At 36.1% G+C, this 15,763-nt stretch overlaps 2 protein-coding genes across 2 annotated transcripts; both read right to left on the bottom strand.

The window, feature by feature from the left end:
• Positions 1-116: 116 nt before the first annotated feature.
• LOC132606714 (protein RETICULATA-RELATED 3, chloroplastic-like) lies at positions 117-2,365 on the bottom strand. Its single transcript, XM_060320327.1, has 2 exons — positions 2,056-2,365; positions 117-1,506 (listed from the first exon to the last, which is right to left on the bottom strand). Exon 2 carries the CDS (start codon positions 1,490-1,492, stop codon positions 425-427), a length of 1,068 nt encoding a protein of 355 aa, XP_060176310.1. The 5' UTR covers positions 1,493-1,506; positions 2,056-2,365; the 3' UTR covers positions 117-424.
• A 1,723-nt stretch (positions 2,366-4,088) lies between these two features.
• LOC132606713 (KH domain-containing protein At2g38610-like) lies at positions 4,089-11,274 on the bottom strand. The gene is made up of 7 exons (XM_060320326.1): positions 10,943-11,274; positions 10,734-10,825; positions 9,384-9,535; positions 6,788-6,901; positions 6,570-6,686; positions 5,332-5,475; positions 4,089-4,836 (listed from the first exon to the last, which is right to left on the bottom strand). The coding sequence occupies exons 1-7, from the start codon at positions 11,020-11,022 to the stop codon at positions 4,690-4,692; spliced, it is 846 nt and encodes a 281-aa protein (XP_060176309.1). The 5' UTR covers positions 11,023-11,274; the 3' UTR covers positions 4,089-4,689.
• Positions 11,275-15,763: the final 4,489 nt, after the last annotated feature.

Genomic DNA, 15,763 nt, shown 5'->3' with positions numbered 1-15,763 from the left:
TTAACTCGGATTCTCAAAAAAATGTCGATGCACCTACGTCTGATCCTCCACAAGTGCACTACTTTTGGAGGATCCGAAAAGCGAAGCGTCCAAGCGACATAATTGACAGTACCATACACAACAAAACAGGGAAAAGCCTTTGATTGCCTTTAGTCATTAGTTACCATTCCATACAATAATAAAGCAACAATGTCATCTTCAGATGTTTTTATCATAACATCTCATCTTCAAGCACACAAAGGAACAGAAAACAATCCTCAAGTCGATATCAGTAAACTCCTGTTCTGTTCTAGGGAAACAAAGTTAGACGTGGTTGACACGCTCCAAGCTCCCCACAAGAGAGACTATTCCGTGGACTAAAAAGACAACAAAATTCATTTTTATTTATAGATCATACTAAGAAAAAACGGAAAAAATGGCTCGATCACTTTGAAGCAGAATCAGCAGTATGCATACTGTCATTCTGGTCCAACAACCTCTCTTTCTCTCCAGCTAGTGCGTCGTCAACGGCAACAACCTTTCCTTCATCCGCTTTTTGTGATCCAGTCAATTTTGCCAACATGACGAATGTCATTCCCCCAAGAATATTATTCGCGCATCTCAAAGCAATAACCGAGGTCTTAAACACCAAAGGAGGAAGACCTTTAGCTAGCACAAACTCAACACCATTTAGTGTTTGATATCTCAAATTACTACTAACACCCATATGTATAGCCCAAGTTGCAGCATTTAAAAGTGTTGGAGGTGGCTTATTCGGGGTCTCAAAATTCGGATCCATCTTCTTCCTCATCTTGATCAAACCGTTCGACAACGCGGTCCCAACAAGCCCTGCAGCAAATCCAACTGCAGCAAACTGAGTTCCTTTATACACAAATGTACCAAGCCTACTTAACACCCCATAAGAACCAGACTGAAACATGTGGCTCGGCGGACAATTCGCAAAAATGGACGGGAGAGTTTGGATCGAAGCGGAAGCCGTTGGTGCCAATAAATACATCAACACGAAATTCATAATCGAACCAACCACGAGCGTGGAAAACACGAAATCGAGCTCGTTAAGCCCGAAATTAGGCCTTGATGCCATATCACCAAGAACATTAGCACTAACACCAACTATTTCCTCCATAAGAACCTTAAAAGGAAACTGTGGATCTGCAGCAACTCTTGATCTCCAACCATTAACAAAAGCACCTATTGGTCCAATACTATCCCAAGAGGATCTTGATTCATCTGAATCACCACCCCCTCCACCCCCACCACCCCTTCCAATCCCAATACTTCCTCCATCACCACCACCAGCACAAGGAATAACTTGATATTTCAAACCTTGATCCAATTGTTTAGAAACAATATTATGGCTAGTTTTTAAAGGGTTAAAAGAGAGGCTATTATTAGAAAATCTGGAAGAAACACCAGAAAGGTAACAACTTTGAGTATGATTCTGATAGTAGCCAGTAAGTGGGGAATAACGAAGTTGAGACATTGCCACCATTTTGTACCACCACCCTAAAATGGAAAAATACAAGAAATGGGCATTATTTATACATCAATAAAATGATCTTGACTGCTCAAAAATTGAATCATGTGAAAACAAAGTAAACAAAATATCTTTCATGGAAGAAGAACAAGATTCATTAAAAGACCAAAACGTTTTTTTAGTTTTCCAACAAAAATATACTAAAATGGGAAAAAAGAAAGTAATGGTATTATTTATACATCATAAAGATCTCCAACAAATGGGATCAAGAGGAAACAAAGAAAGCAAAAACATCTTTCATGGAAGAACAAGATTCACTGAAAGATCAAAAAAGGGGTTCTGTATTTAGCAAAAAAAAAATACTACTTACATATTTATACATTAATAAAATGATCTTTACTACTCAAAATATAGAATCATGAGAAAACAGAGGGAAAAAAAAAGATCTTCAGTGGAAGAAGAAAGATTCACTAAAAGATCAAAAAATGAGTTTTATTTTAGCTACAACTATACAACAAAAACAAAAAAAAAAATGAGGGATTTAACAATAATAAATCAAGAAAAGGAAAAGGGGTTACCTTTTTGTGATTTCTGAGCGTTACTTTGAAGCAAAATATTAACAGTTCTTTCAGTTGCTGCAGATCATGTAATATAATGTACTACTCACTACTTATTCTTTGCTCTCAGATCAGCAGTGCAAAAAATGACAGTGGGACTAAAATGGGGAACTGCATGGAAATAAAGAGATTAAATAAGGGAATCTTTTATTATGACCTAAATGCAACTAGACGGCAAGGTTTTAAAAAAAGGAACAAGGGCATATGACAAATGGACGGTGTCTGAAGCAGTATGTTTGGAAGTTACACGTAGCAAATAAACTAATGAAGAAAACCTTGTAATTAGAGTGGGAAGTAGTTGGTGAAAATGGCCCACTGGGCCTGAAAATGTAAATGATGGCAAATGGGAAAAATGGTTGTTGAGTTAACCTTTTAAAGTCATCGATCAGCACCAACTCCACATTGAGGTTGGTGGCTTTGAACTTAAAAGTAATCAGTGTTACTAGGACAAGATTTATTGGGAAATTTTTCATAAATACAAGATTTGTAAGAGTTAATTATAGATATTACAATTAATTTAGATGTTACAAATTGGATAATTTAAAGTTAGGAGATTGTTACTATGAATAAAAAGCTAAAACAAGGAGATTTCCACAATTAAATGCATCCCTATCAAAACACAATAATTGCTCAACACAATCAGCTAGCTGGGAAGCTTGGGACTGGATTGAATCTTTTGATTTTTTTATCAGCAAGCTAGACCCCTAAAATACTCGGTGTTTTAAGGTGGGAAACCAATCCTCTTGCTCGTTCAGAGGTCTTTTTTTTTTTTTTTTTTTTTCTGCCTTATTTCATTCAAATTCTAATTTATGAACAAATATACTATTGTATCTATTTATATATCACAGATCTCATCAACCTAAATAATATCATAAACTGTTTTAGTTTTCTTTTTTCCCCTTAATCCTTGATATCATATTATATTAGTGACACGTAAGTTTTTTTGGTAAAAAAATCTCAAAATATTTTTATTTTAACACGTAAAGATCTCAAAATAATAGACGAAATCTCATTTTCTTCCGTTTAAACTGTAAAAAGTATAAAATGTCATAAAAAGTCCTTTCTTAAAATTGTGCATAATTAAATATCATCGTACAAAATGAAACGAAGAAAGAATTACTTCAACCCTTCTCAATTTTCTGTATAAAAAAAATACTGTAATAAAAACGAAAAACTGAAAACAACATGTATCAGTACAACCAGCACACGCTGCCTTATAGTCACATCCCAACTTTGACTGATACATTTTCGGAGTTTGGTGCTAGGCTGCTACTTATACGTTAAAAGTCAAATCTGAGGTTCTTTTTGGTTCTTTCTTGATTTTTTCATATGGTGTCAACTGTCACCTTTTCATATCCCTTACGCCACATTGAAACCAAATGAAGTATAGTAGCAGAATGGTACATATGAACCCACAACATCAACATCGCAACTCAGAAAGAGATTTGTCTAAACCACCAAACTCCAAAGCTATTCTTTTGGGATATTTTAGGCAATTCTCAAGATGAAACAAATGGACTAGGAAATAGTAAAGTTGAAAAAAGAACCAACATTATTCTCCATAGGGAAAAGGTATAAATATACCCCTCAATTTTGCGATTTAAAGCAGATATATCCCCATTATAAAAGTGGTGCAAATACACCTCTACCGTCAACCTGTCAAGAACCACATATACAAGTTAAAATACTTCCTAGGAGTTGAGGTGGCTCATTCTAAACTGGTCATATTTCCCAGGGAGCAAAATATGTCTTTGATTTGCTTATAGGAGACCGGAAAATTGGGATCGCTCGACTTATTCTTTAACATTTAGAGCTAAGGACTGGAAATTTAAGGATTACACTGAGGTATGTTAAGCTTGACACTATCTTTTGAGTTTTTAGATTAGTTCATGCCTTCTAAACAACGACTTAAATGATATTTCATGTATGTGCAGGACAAGCTTGCTTCAACTTATGAAGTGTTGAAATTATAAAATGTGTGATGAATCCAACTGTAGTAAAAGCACCTACATTGGTGCATCTTTGATAATAATTGTTCGATTTAACTTGACACGATGGCCAAGTCGAATAAATACCTATAGGCTTACAAACCATTAGCACTATAATGAGACAGTAACAGAATAATTCATACAACAATTTTTTGGGGAAAAAAGGCAGCCCATGCCCTAAGCTCCCGCTATGCGCGGGGTTCGGGAAAGGGCTGGACCACAAAAGGTCTATAATACGCAGTTACCTGCATTTTTATAAGAGGTTATTTCCACGGCTCGAACCTGTAACCTTCCTGGTCACATGGTAGCAACTTTACCAGTTACTCCAAGGCCTTTCATACAACAATTACTAACACATAAATAAATCCAATGGAAGAAGTTTACTAGAACTGGTAGGACCAAAATTAATCCAAAGAGCCAACTGTAACCCACAAGATATACTCTTCCTATATACTCCCTTCCTTTTTTTGTTTCTTCTATTGAAAAATAAATAAAATCCACAAGCCAACCACAACGTCACCTGCACAAGGGACCTCTTTCTCTATTCATATCTTGGGTTTAGGTAGCTACGCGGATATGAGATGAAGAACTTGAATGTCTGAACTTCTCAACGACCGGTCTTGGGACGTTTCAATCCACCAGTATTGAAAGGAGAGACACTGCCACTTGGTCCGGGACTCTCTTCCCTGAAATTTGAATTTAGCATCGCAAGTTCATGCAATTGTTGTCTCTTTATATAATCCTGTGATTCGTCCTGTAAATAGTAGCATCGAACAAAGTATAAGGCGGTGAAGATTACGTGAAAATGCAAACTGGTTTATCTTGGTTTTTCTTGAAATGTGCCTAATTAAAGAAAAGTTTTATGCTTCAAAAAAGAGGTACAAATTATAAGAAAAGGTGAAAGAAATAGATAGGACGGACTATAATCCACCATATGATTTCTGAATATGCAGAAAACATAGAGACGAAGCTTAAGTTTCCGATACTTTTTCTTTAAATTACTTTTCTCTACTATATGATAAGTTGTTGTGGTGCCAGATACTTAAACCGTTCCGCTCCATCATAGAGCACCTATACAGTCAACTAATATTTTTTTGTTGACAGGTAGTCAACCTGTTAATAATTTGAGAATTTTGTCCTCTTTGTAAGGAACAGGATGATATCAAAGATATAAAAAGAATCATATGTAGTTCAAATAGTAGCATAAACTCTTGAATAATCCCCAAAGGAGCAAATTAGCGGTACGTACCACTGGCTTGAGCAACTCCTCTATTATTTCTTGTGCCCGTCTCAATCTAATATCCACAATATTGGCTGGTAATTCTGCCTCGATTAAAATATGGAGTCGTTCATTCAGGTGCTCATATCCTGGTATTCCACGTAGGTTTTCCTCCTTGAGATTATCAAGCATAAAAATATGTTAGAACTCCAAAGATCAGCTCGCACAAATGGCCCATTGAAGTTTTGAAAGAACTTCACAAATAAGTATCTAATTCTGATGAAGTCGAAGGAACAAGCTGATTTTGACAAAGCCATAGCTTTACAGTCAACTACAGAGGAATGAATTCCAGTTGGTACTAATTGATCTGTATAGATAAAATTATCAGTACCAATTTTGGTCCATGACTCAAATCAAAGGAACCATTCAAAAATTTCTAGCATCAATGATGAAACTTCTTTTAACAAAAACCCTAAGAGTATAAGCGTCAGACAGAAAAAATTGAATGTTAATGTTCCAATGCCATTCCCTTTTTGTACATAAACTGAACATTGTAGCAAAGCTTTAATATGTGCAAATGTGCAATACAAATCTATTACTCAATCAGTTTCAGTTAAATTGGCTGAAACTTGATTTGCACCAACTTTAGCTCTACCTAAACTTAACAGTGCTTCTAATGGTCATGACAATTTCTTTATTTAGACTAACAAGTAGGACTTTTACTCCTACAGGCCCCGTCAGTCCGGCCCTTCCTCCTAACATAGGGGTATCTTTTTTGCCCAGTTAATACTGGAATATCTCAAAATAGTCTTCTCTATTGCTCAAATATTACTAGGTGACCTATGCAAAAATGACAACTAATAAGTGAATAGATATATAAATATACAACCTAGGTGATGACAAGAAAACAGCTATACACTAAAGAGTAACAAAGAGGAGATATAATCAAGATTTTCCCATTCCTTCACTTAATTTATTTGTTTTAATAGGTATCTTGACTCCACTCAATAATCAAAAAGGATACGTACCCTTAATGACCTACTGACCTAGGTTACAAGTTCAATATAACCCTTCTTATATGATGATACTGAAAGAAACAAGGTCAGAGAACTATACAGATATTAATAGAAAAGAAGAAACAACAGGACATGCATTAACTTAAAATCATCTTATCTTATTGGGATGGTCAAATATATGAGATGAACTACTTATGTTCTAGTCAATCAAAATTTCAACAGGACTAAGAAAGAATAGAATACTAGCACTACCTGTTCTGGGTCCTTGATTGACCCTCTTCCTCTAATATATACACGACACCCTGTAGTAGCTTCCACCTGTTTCAAGGAATTTCCCCTGGGACCCAGAAGTCGCCCAACGAAATTGAACTGAAATCCACCAAGAAGTTAGTTCAAACAAGGGTTTGTTTGCCCAACCAATATTATAGCACTGCTAGCCAGTGTGTGAAAACAATAAATAAATCCCTTACGTTTGGATAAGTGTCTAATGGAATTTCTAAACGCAATATCCGTTTCACAATGTATGAACTAGGACCTGGTGCCCCATGCCAGTCCATTGACATTCCAGGAGCTCCACTTAATCTCTGCCACAAATAGAGAAATTGGATTTAGAATATAAAACAAAAAAAAAAAAAAAAAAAAAACAGTTAACACACGACATGAAGTGCTTGACACTTAAAGGGGCAAAAAGACAACAAGAAAATCCATTGATATACTCTTATGCATCAGAAATCAATTATCAAATGAATCACCAGCATGGGCAAACTAAAGATGCACACAGTTATAGAGATTAACTAGTGACAGATTGGATTTCCTTGCGTCTCACATGCCAGATGATTCGCTCACTTAATATAACAGCTCAAACAGTTCCAAAATCATTTGCATCTTCTTCACTCATTCACCAATAAATTTCAAATTCTGATCTTCACGCCGCTATGCCTAAAGAACTAATCAAATCAAAATTTTGAGTGGGCCAATTCTGTTGTGTAAGGGCCCATCCATATTCTTTTAGGTCGTCAACATTCTAACATTTACTTTGAACGTTGATATCACCACTGAAAGAAACATAATTGTTCCAAGGCTGTAGGGGGGAACAGCCAAATTAGACATTCATGTCAGCCTTGTTGCCTAATAATTTTATGTCAATCCCAAATTGTATGTCCATAATCGATCATATTCACATCCTTGTGGATTCAGTATTACATGGAATGCAAGTCAAAAACTTCAGAACCCCTTATATTCTTGTTTCTAGATCAAACAGGTCCATCTTCTGATGCTATTAGATAAAAAATGTCATGGGAAGTAATCACAAGAACCAATATAAATGTCAGAAGAATATCCTCTCTTTCACGAATATAAATGTCACAACTAGTTGCAACAATCATCATCTCAACATATAAACCTTTATTCTCCAACTTCTACAGGCAAAGACCAGGCAAGCTCATCTCGCTTTGGTAATTGTCAATGTTGGTTCCGGCTAACCTTATCCGGACCTTGATTATGGACTCTTGGACATTACCATGCAATTGAAAAGGAGGAATGCCAGGATTCATTATTTTGTTCATTCTCATACAAAGCAAAGAACTAGCCTATTGTCAAGCTGCAAGTAGAACAAGATCATGACCACCATTAGGCAATAAAGATACTAACGATCGTTGTTTTGTTCGCCCAGTTATTGATCTTGCTAACTTCCACTAACTTATGCACTCGCCTGTGTACTTACAACGGTTTTCTATTAGGTTTGAACAAATATTTGTGAACCTTGCTTAGTGATTGCTCTAAATATCTAAGACTTCTCATCACGCTGAATTCAAATAAACGCAAACTAGTTCTAATAGTAAATACTAACAGAGAAAACAAGAAACAGTGACGATTAAAAGTAATAACATATGGTTTGTGCACATAATGTAACATCCCAAGAGGCTAACAGAACCTAGAATCTGAAATATTTTCATCTAAGATATTTATCCAAGTTTATTACAAAGCCAGACTGCCAGAGTACTTGAATAATTCATTAAAGTCAGTGATGACATTATTAAAAGTTCTTAAATGTGAAAGAATCAAGTTCGTCAGAAATTATATGAGTAAATACAAATTCTAATTGAAATCTAAATCAAGGCTATTTGTCATATACTCACCATCTGCATACACTAAGGTAACTCTGCTTGGTGATCTGAGTATTAGCTACACGTGTTAACCATTTTGGTCCAGAGTAATTTCCATTGTGTTCAATACCAATTCACCTGTTCTGTTCAAATTCTCACTGCTGGTCCCACCAAAAGTATCCATAAAAGTTAAATATATCTGTATTATATCGAGCAGCATTATGCATTTCAGGAAACCATTTAGAGCTCGCTAGCTGCTTCACTTGAAATTATTTGACATGCAGTGCGGCTGCATTCCCTACTATCTAGATGGTAATGCACTCTGCCTTAAAATAGAATGCCCTTCAGCTTGCTAAAGATAGTTTATCATTTACAGTCTATCAAATGTTAGGTGGCAGCAGCATTCCAATAATAAGAATCCTCAAGGATAATATAAATCAGTTAGGTTACTTCATCTAGACCATCATTTATTGCAAGACAATATACATTTTACAATAACGGTCTAAAAGAATCTTGAAATTTGAGGTTCAAATCCTAGCTACAACACTCAGTGTGAATCCACCTACTCCAACTTTAGTGGCGAATTTTCCCAATATCGTTACTTGTAGGCTTTAATGGTATGTATGGTAAGTTAAGAAGCTAAGTTCTTGAAGGATTGGAGCTTAGTGCTTATCTGTTTAATAAAGCAACTTACGACAAAGTTATACTACCGTTGAGAAAATCATAGAAATGCTACCAGCTACTAAACATTTTGCTGAATCATTAGATCTAGATTTGGGATTTCACTGGGCTGTTGTTGTTGTTGTATTAGATCTAGATTTGTATAGCTCTGATCTTACAGTTTTTTTCCTCTTGTATATGTGACACAGAGAGAGTAAAGAGACGGTCCTGTTAATAGAAGAAATCCAACAGCATAGGGCAGATTTCAACATGTCAGATAAAAGATGACAAAGGCAATTACCTCCTGCGCAAGTCCACTCCAACCACCCAATCCTGTTCCACCAACATTTGACATAAGGTTTGGTGAAGTCATAGGGCTGGGACTTCTATGCCGAAACCGATCTAGCTCACCAAAACCTTGGTTTGGCATCATTCCTGATATCTTCATGATCTCTGAAAATCAGAATGTAGTCAAAGTAATCAATCACTAAATCAAAATTGTAATAATAGCATGATGACTATGACAAAAAATAGTTAATTACATGTAAAATCCTGAAAACCAGAATCTAGTTATGGTGATCAAGCATCAATTAAGTAGCACTTTGACTACAATGCACAGAATAGTTTAACAACAAAATTGATAACATAATCATCAAAACCTTGAGAAATAAAGCCAATAGAGTACCGCGAGGTTAAGAGAAATAAACATCTTATGCTATCTGTATCTGGATAATGAATGATTAAAATTTGAATTAACCTCACGAATTCTGAATTCTTGATAACTGAAGAGGCATATCCACCAAAAGTAACCCAGATCAAGGATGTTAGCATGAAGAACATACATTTAATTTGCATCTGAACAAGTCTGGAACTTTCCAAGCTGGCCTAGATATTCTTTCAAACAAAGATCAGCTTAGAATGTCCACTCTCAAGCATGTTATTCCATGGATGACTGTGTGATCAACTAAGCCATATTTTTCTTATTTTAATTATTCGAGATTTCCCAAATGTATTAACAAGAGAACTAAACTGTCAAAGTTACAATTTCCCCCGTAACTCTTTTTCATACGTCCTTGCAAATCCTCTGAAGATAAATAATAGCAGAAAATTTCATGGATATTGGTTAGCCATGTATAACATTTGAAAAGATGCAACTTCCCGAAGAAGAATTAATTTTTTGTATGTCCTTATCATTTCCTCCTGCCATTTGCATAATTTTACAAATAGAGTCTTGTTTATGAACATGAAGGTGCAAATGAGCCTTCTTCAGCAGGAGTAAAAATGTCTCCCCAATGCCTTAAGGATTAAATTTCTTTCTATTAGCTAATCAAATCTGTTCCAACAACAGAATCATACATGATGATCACTTACATATACACAGAATCCAAAAAGAGTTTCCTTAATTGGGCCACATTCACAATCAGTCAACAGTGAGAAGTAGGCAAGAACAGATAAAGTAAAACAAATGGTGGTCTATGAAGGTACAAACCAATCAAGCTAGATCTAACTTGTCATCTATTAACCACAAGAAATCAGAACTAAAGCAGCTAAACCTCTAAACCCCCAAGTCCCAACCCCCCAGCCCCTAGAAAATGCAGATTTAACTCAACTGAATCAAGAAATAGGCAACTGGACATAAAAATGAAGTTACCTTGATTCAAGAGTGTGCTACATATGGGAAGAACTTGCATGAAAGGACCAATCTTTTGATGCTCAGCCAACAATTCTGACAAGTACTGATTACTGAAAAAGAAACACATAGCAATCACAAGTTCACAACCCACATCCCAACATTCAAGAAAATGTAGAATTCAGCAAGATTATAAGAAACAGAAAAAAGAAAAAAAGAAAAAAACATACCTGTCAACATCTGGATTAGTTCTAATCTGTGGAGACGCAGCTCTAGAAGGCGAGTAGCTGTGATTATATAAACCTGACATACCTTTTTTAGGCCAACTATATACTTAGTAAGAGTCAAATGGGTTCACTGTAGTTATGTATACAGCGGCAGAAGACAGAAAAAGAGAAGACAGGAAACAAGTAGACAGATAGAACCCTTGAAAAGTGTTTGGGTACATGAAAGAGAGAGAAGTGTCAACAGGTCTCTGAATTTGCCAGAAAGGCAGCAAAATCTTCTCCTTTTTCTTTTTTGTCTGTCACTTGGATTGCCATCACGACTTGGTGGCTGCTTAAATTTGCAATAAATGTATATCACAATACATTAATAACCCCTTAAATTTTCCACTCAAATTTTAAAAAGTATGTGTATTTCTGTAAACATCATTAGATAAATAAATTAACCACTTAAAATATGTCACTTCCTTTAAAGTGTAAACTTTTAAGCTTGTTCCAATAAGGTTGATTTGCATAATTATGACATATTTTAATTGCTTAACTTTTATACGTAATAGACGTTTTAAAATACCCGCAAAAGCTTTCCAAAACTCAAGCCTAAAATGTCTAATATGAACATTTTATTATGTGTTTATGTGCTCAATGTAAATAAGCTATAATTTGAGTGTCTTAAGTTATACTAGTAACAACTTTAAACAGTTGTCCACATATTCTGTTAAATATATCTAGAGTATGTAGCAGTGATTAATGTGATTTGGGTATTTTATTAGTAATAACTGTTTAAGGTCTATGAATTAGAATAGTCAGCCAAGAATCCGCTGTCACCTTTCTGTGGTGTGAATGAAAGAAAATGAATAAGAAAATAAAATCAGAAAATGTGGAAAAGTAGACTCAATTATTGTGCTCAGTAGGTACGCCGTAAGCACATGCAAAGCAAAGATTTTTTTACTGCTTTCTGATACGAGGTTGATAAAATCCAGGTGGGGTTTGCTTTTTGTATTGGGTGAAAGTATGAGTATCTTAGCTGGACGGTGGACAGAATGGCCGACACTTTTATTCGACGCTCTACGTTGTATCATTCCATCTCAAAATACACCCTTTCGGTATAGGATAATAATTTTTTTTATAAACAAATATTATACATACATTATAAATAAATAAATAAATGTATATTTTCAAATCTTTGGTCCTAGTAATCCCCTTATATTTAGCTATTTGGTAGCTTTTGCCCCTGCCTACTCACATGGCAAAGAGTAGTCATTCTTTTTTGGACACGTGAGATTGATAATTTTCAAATAAAGTATTTTTACCATTGATTGTCACATAGTCATATACAGATTTATTTTTTCTAGTTATGTATCTATATTTACTTCTTCATAATACACCACTCATATTTTACCTCAACTTTGTAATGACTAGATAAATCGAATGAATAAATTAGTAAGGAATTATAAAGCGATAATGAATTAAATAAGTCTGGGCTGTTAATCCTTGAAGAGAATACTTTGATAGGTTTTCCTCTGGTGGAACAGTTATTCGCTTTGGCTTTGCAGATTTAATGTTAACCCGGTACGAAAGAATGATAAAGTAAGCTTAATTGCTAAGGATTGAATAGTATGAATGTGTATAAGTAGTTGTTATTCGATGATGCTTCTTGAGGCCTTTAGGCTCCTTTTATAGTGCAAATACATCAACACTTTAAGTCGTGATTAAATTCTAATAATGAGTAATAATAGATAATAAATGTTGTTTTAATTCTAAATCGTAACGTCTACTTCGAACCCGTACCGGTCACACAACGTTCAACCTTCATTAATGACCCGGGACAATTGCCCTAGTTGGTTTGCTCTGGGTGTATCCGAGGTCCTTCATTCCAATTAAGTTAAACGACTAAGCAGCATTTCACCTTTAACTACCATGTGTTTTTTTCTCGTTATGCTATGTGTCAAGCTATATTTTGTCATGTATACACATAGTCCCCCCCCCCCCCCCACACACACACACTCTCCGGTGGAGAGAAATGACACCGGGGTGTGGATTTGAAACGTCACCGGACTAATCTCCACTTAATGGCGGGAAAATGAATCATCTAGATGATTCATTCAAAATACAACCGTCGAACTTGAATTCAATGCTCTTACTCCGAAACGCTGGCAACCTTTCAATCATGATGACTGACATAAAGTTGTCGTTTTTGGAAAGTTGTGCCTCTTTGAATACCAAACGCTTCGTCTTCCTCAATTAAGTGTATATAAGGCAAGAGATCAACCCCAAATTCAACCAAATCTTTTCCTTTCCTTAAACAAGAGAAACTTCTCTTGAAATCTTCCTTATCTTTATCTTTATCTTTTCCTTTCTCGCAAAGATTCTAACTATTCTTCATCCCCCAACCGTTCTTCTCAAAATAACACTCTATCTCCTGGACGTCGTTCTGGGAAAGCTCCAATCTCACCAACAAGCCAAGAAGTTGACCTTAATTCCTTTGTCGTCGATATCCTTCTTACTGGGTTTAAGTATCATAAAGATTTTAGCATCATCGACCACTATCAATCTGTCGAGGAAATCGAATCCTTCATAACTACTGATACTATCCCCAAATTTCAAGAGGACTGCAACTTCACTCCCGAAGTTGAAATTTCTGTTGTTAACTCTGAAGCCAGGATGAAGCATCACTTTAAAGTTTTTTTCATGGTTTATACCTATCCTTTTGCGATAGGTTTCAACCTCCCAATTCCCCAAATCATTGAAGACTTTTTCCGTCAATATCGAGTTTTTATCGGTCGAGTTACTCCTAAATTTGGCGCCTGGTCTACGGTATTAATATTTTGGCAGACCAGGCCCGTGTTGCATTCACCCTAGACTACTTGATGCACTTGTATGCTCCTCGGGTGTTCCGTGGAGGGTTGATTCATCTATATCCTCGTGGAAGACGCTGTTTGGTTAACCCGGAGAATGATTTTGACCGAGGATGACTTCATAGGTGCGCGATGATCCGGACCTGTCACCTTCACCGTTCCATACCCGAGTCATTTCCGGAGGCATGGAATAATACTCGTACAACTGAAGTTGTGTTAAGTCCTAGGAGTGTTAAGTTTCTGTTCGTTTGTTCTTAAACTTGTAAACCTACTCTTCTCAAAAGGAAGTTGTTCTAGGTACTCTGAATTCTCAGTAGTTTTGTATAGGTAGTTTACCTTTATTCTATTGAGTGGTACCATTGGCTAAAGTTAGTCAAGGTGTATTAGTGTGTTTGGCTAGAGGTAGTCAAACAGTGTTGAACTCTCAAAGGCTGCTTGTAGGAAGTGAATCTTCACAGGCGTTTGAATGGTACACTAGGCTAGGGTTAGTCTAGGTGTATTAGTGGCTTGGCTAGAGGTAGTCAAAAGTTCATTGCAGTAGAGGTACTGTAAGAGTGGAAGGATTATGTAGTTAATTCCTAGATTGCAAGAGTTGTAATCTGAAGCTGCTCGGTGTAATGGAGTTGAAATCCTACGTGGTAGGTCATGGTTTTTAATCCCTTGAGCAGTTTTTCACGGTAATATCCTGTGTTATTTACTTACTGCACTAATCAGGGAACTGGTAAACAACCAGGTCCCTCAGATATTGTTTAGTGGACGCACAACCTCTATCAATTGGTATCAGAGTAGGTTCTTTCTGAAAGGTTAACACCTAGAAAGGATCGTTCACATGGCTGCTCTACCAAACAAAGAAGAGAAGAGAAAGAATTTGAATGCTGAAAGAAGAAGTAAGTCAAGTGATGACGATGAATTAAAAATCGCATATCTCACTCATAGATTTCAGAAAATCATTCAGAAAGGTGTTGAATCCCTCAAGAAAAGGAGTCATAGTGAAAACCTCAAGGACAACCTCAACATAACAGCTACAAAAAATATGGAGCTCGACAAAAGGCTCAAAAGAAAGGAGGCATCTGAAAACTCAATGAGGCGGGCCTTAGATGCATGGAAGGACTTTATGAGGGAATTTGAAGAGGAAACCGACTCAAATGATGAAACCAAATAAAATGAGGTAGATCCTCTTGACAATCAAGCAAGACTCGAAGGTCACTCTCACAAAAGGTTAGTCTCTCTAGTAAAAAAATTGATAAATGAGCTTCATGGACTCATTAAATAGAAGAATGAGATAGCTGAGAAACTTGATAGTACAGAATAAGAGAGGGACGATATGGTCGTATGACTCGTAGATCTACCAGAACAAGTTGAGGAAGTTACTAGAGAAAACCTTATTCTAAATAGCAACATCAAAGAACTGATGAACATGTCATCTGAGGTATCATACAAAGCTCAGGGTGAGCACGAGAGCAAACTTGGGCAAGTCAAAATAAGCCCTGAAGCTGAGAAGCATAAGCATAAGGAGCCTCAGGAGAACCTGTGTGAAGTGAACATCAAGCTGAAAAAATCTCCGCAGAAGACCTGGTCCTCAACTCTATCCATAGATATGACTAATATAAAGGACAGACAAGAATATGGAACTCAAAAGACCACTGCCTCCTATCATTCCCTTGGCAAAAACATTCTTAAAACAGAAGGATCAGAGTACTCTCATTGGAAACAAGCTAGTTCCCTGGAAGAGAATCATCCTATCAACATAAATTCACCAAGGAGAAATGAAGACACTGCTAAGCAGAAGACAAAAAGGGAGGAACCTGATCACCACTAGAAAAGAGAAGATCTGCCTAAATGGAGAAAAGAAAAGCGTGTGCTTAAGGAAGGACACCTTCCCACGACTTTATAAATGGATATTTCCGAAGGAAATATAGCAAAGGTGCAGAAGGCTCGGAATCAAAGATGTCGTGTCAGAGCAAACATGAAG

This window comes from Lycium barbarum, chromosome 8 (assembly GCF_019175385.1).
Source record: "Lycium barbarum isolate Lr01 chromosome 8, ASM1917538v2, whole genome shotgun sequence".
In the NCBI taxonomy this organism is placed as follows: domain Eukaryota; kingdom Viridiplantae; phylum Streptophyta; class Magnoliopsida; order Solanales; family Solanaceae; genus Lycium; species Lycium barbarum.
Note: the sequence above shows the minus strand (reverse complement) of the source record. Positions and strands in the feature narration are given on the sequence as shown.

Bases quoted from the DNA above. Each gene is read 5' to 3' on its own strand.
- LOC132606714 (XM_060320327.1), bottom strand. From the start codon at position 1,492: ATGGTGGCAATGTCTCAACTTCGTTATTCCCCACTTACTGGCTACTAT.
- LOC132606713 (XM_060320326.1), bottom strand. From the start codon at position 11,022: ATGTCAGGTTTATATAATCACAGCTACTCGCCTTCTAGAGCTGCGTCT. The intron at 6,687-6,787 runs GTAAGGGATTTA...GGTGGATTTCAG, and splicing joins CATTAGACACTTATCCAAAC to TTCAATTTCGTTGGGCGACT. The intron at 4,837-5,331 runs GTACGTACCGCT...TACTATTTACAG, and splicing joins AGGAGTTGCTCAAGCCAGTG to GACGAATCACAGGATTATAT.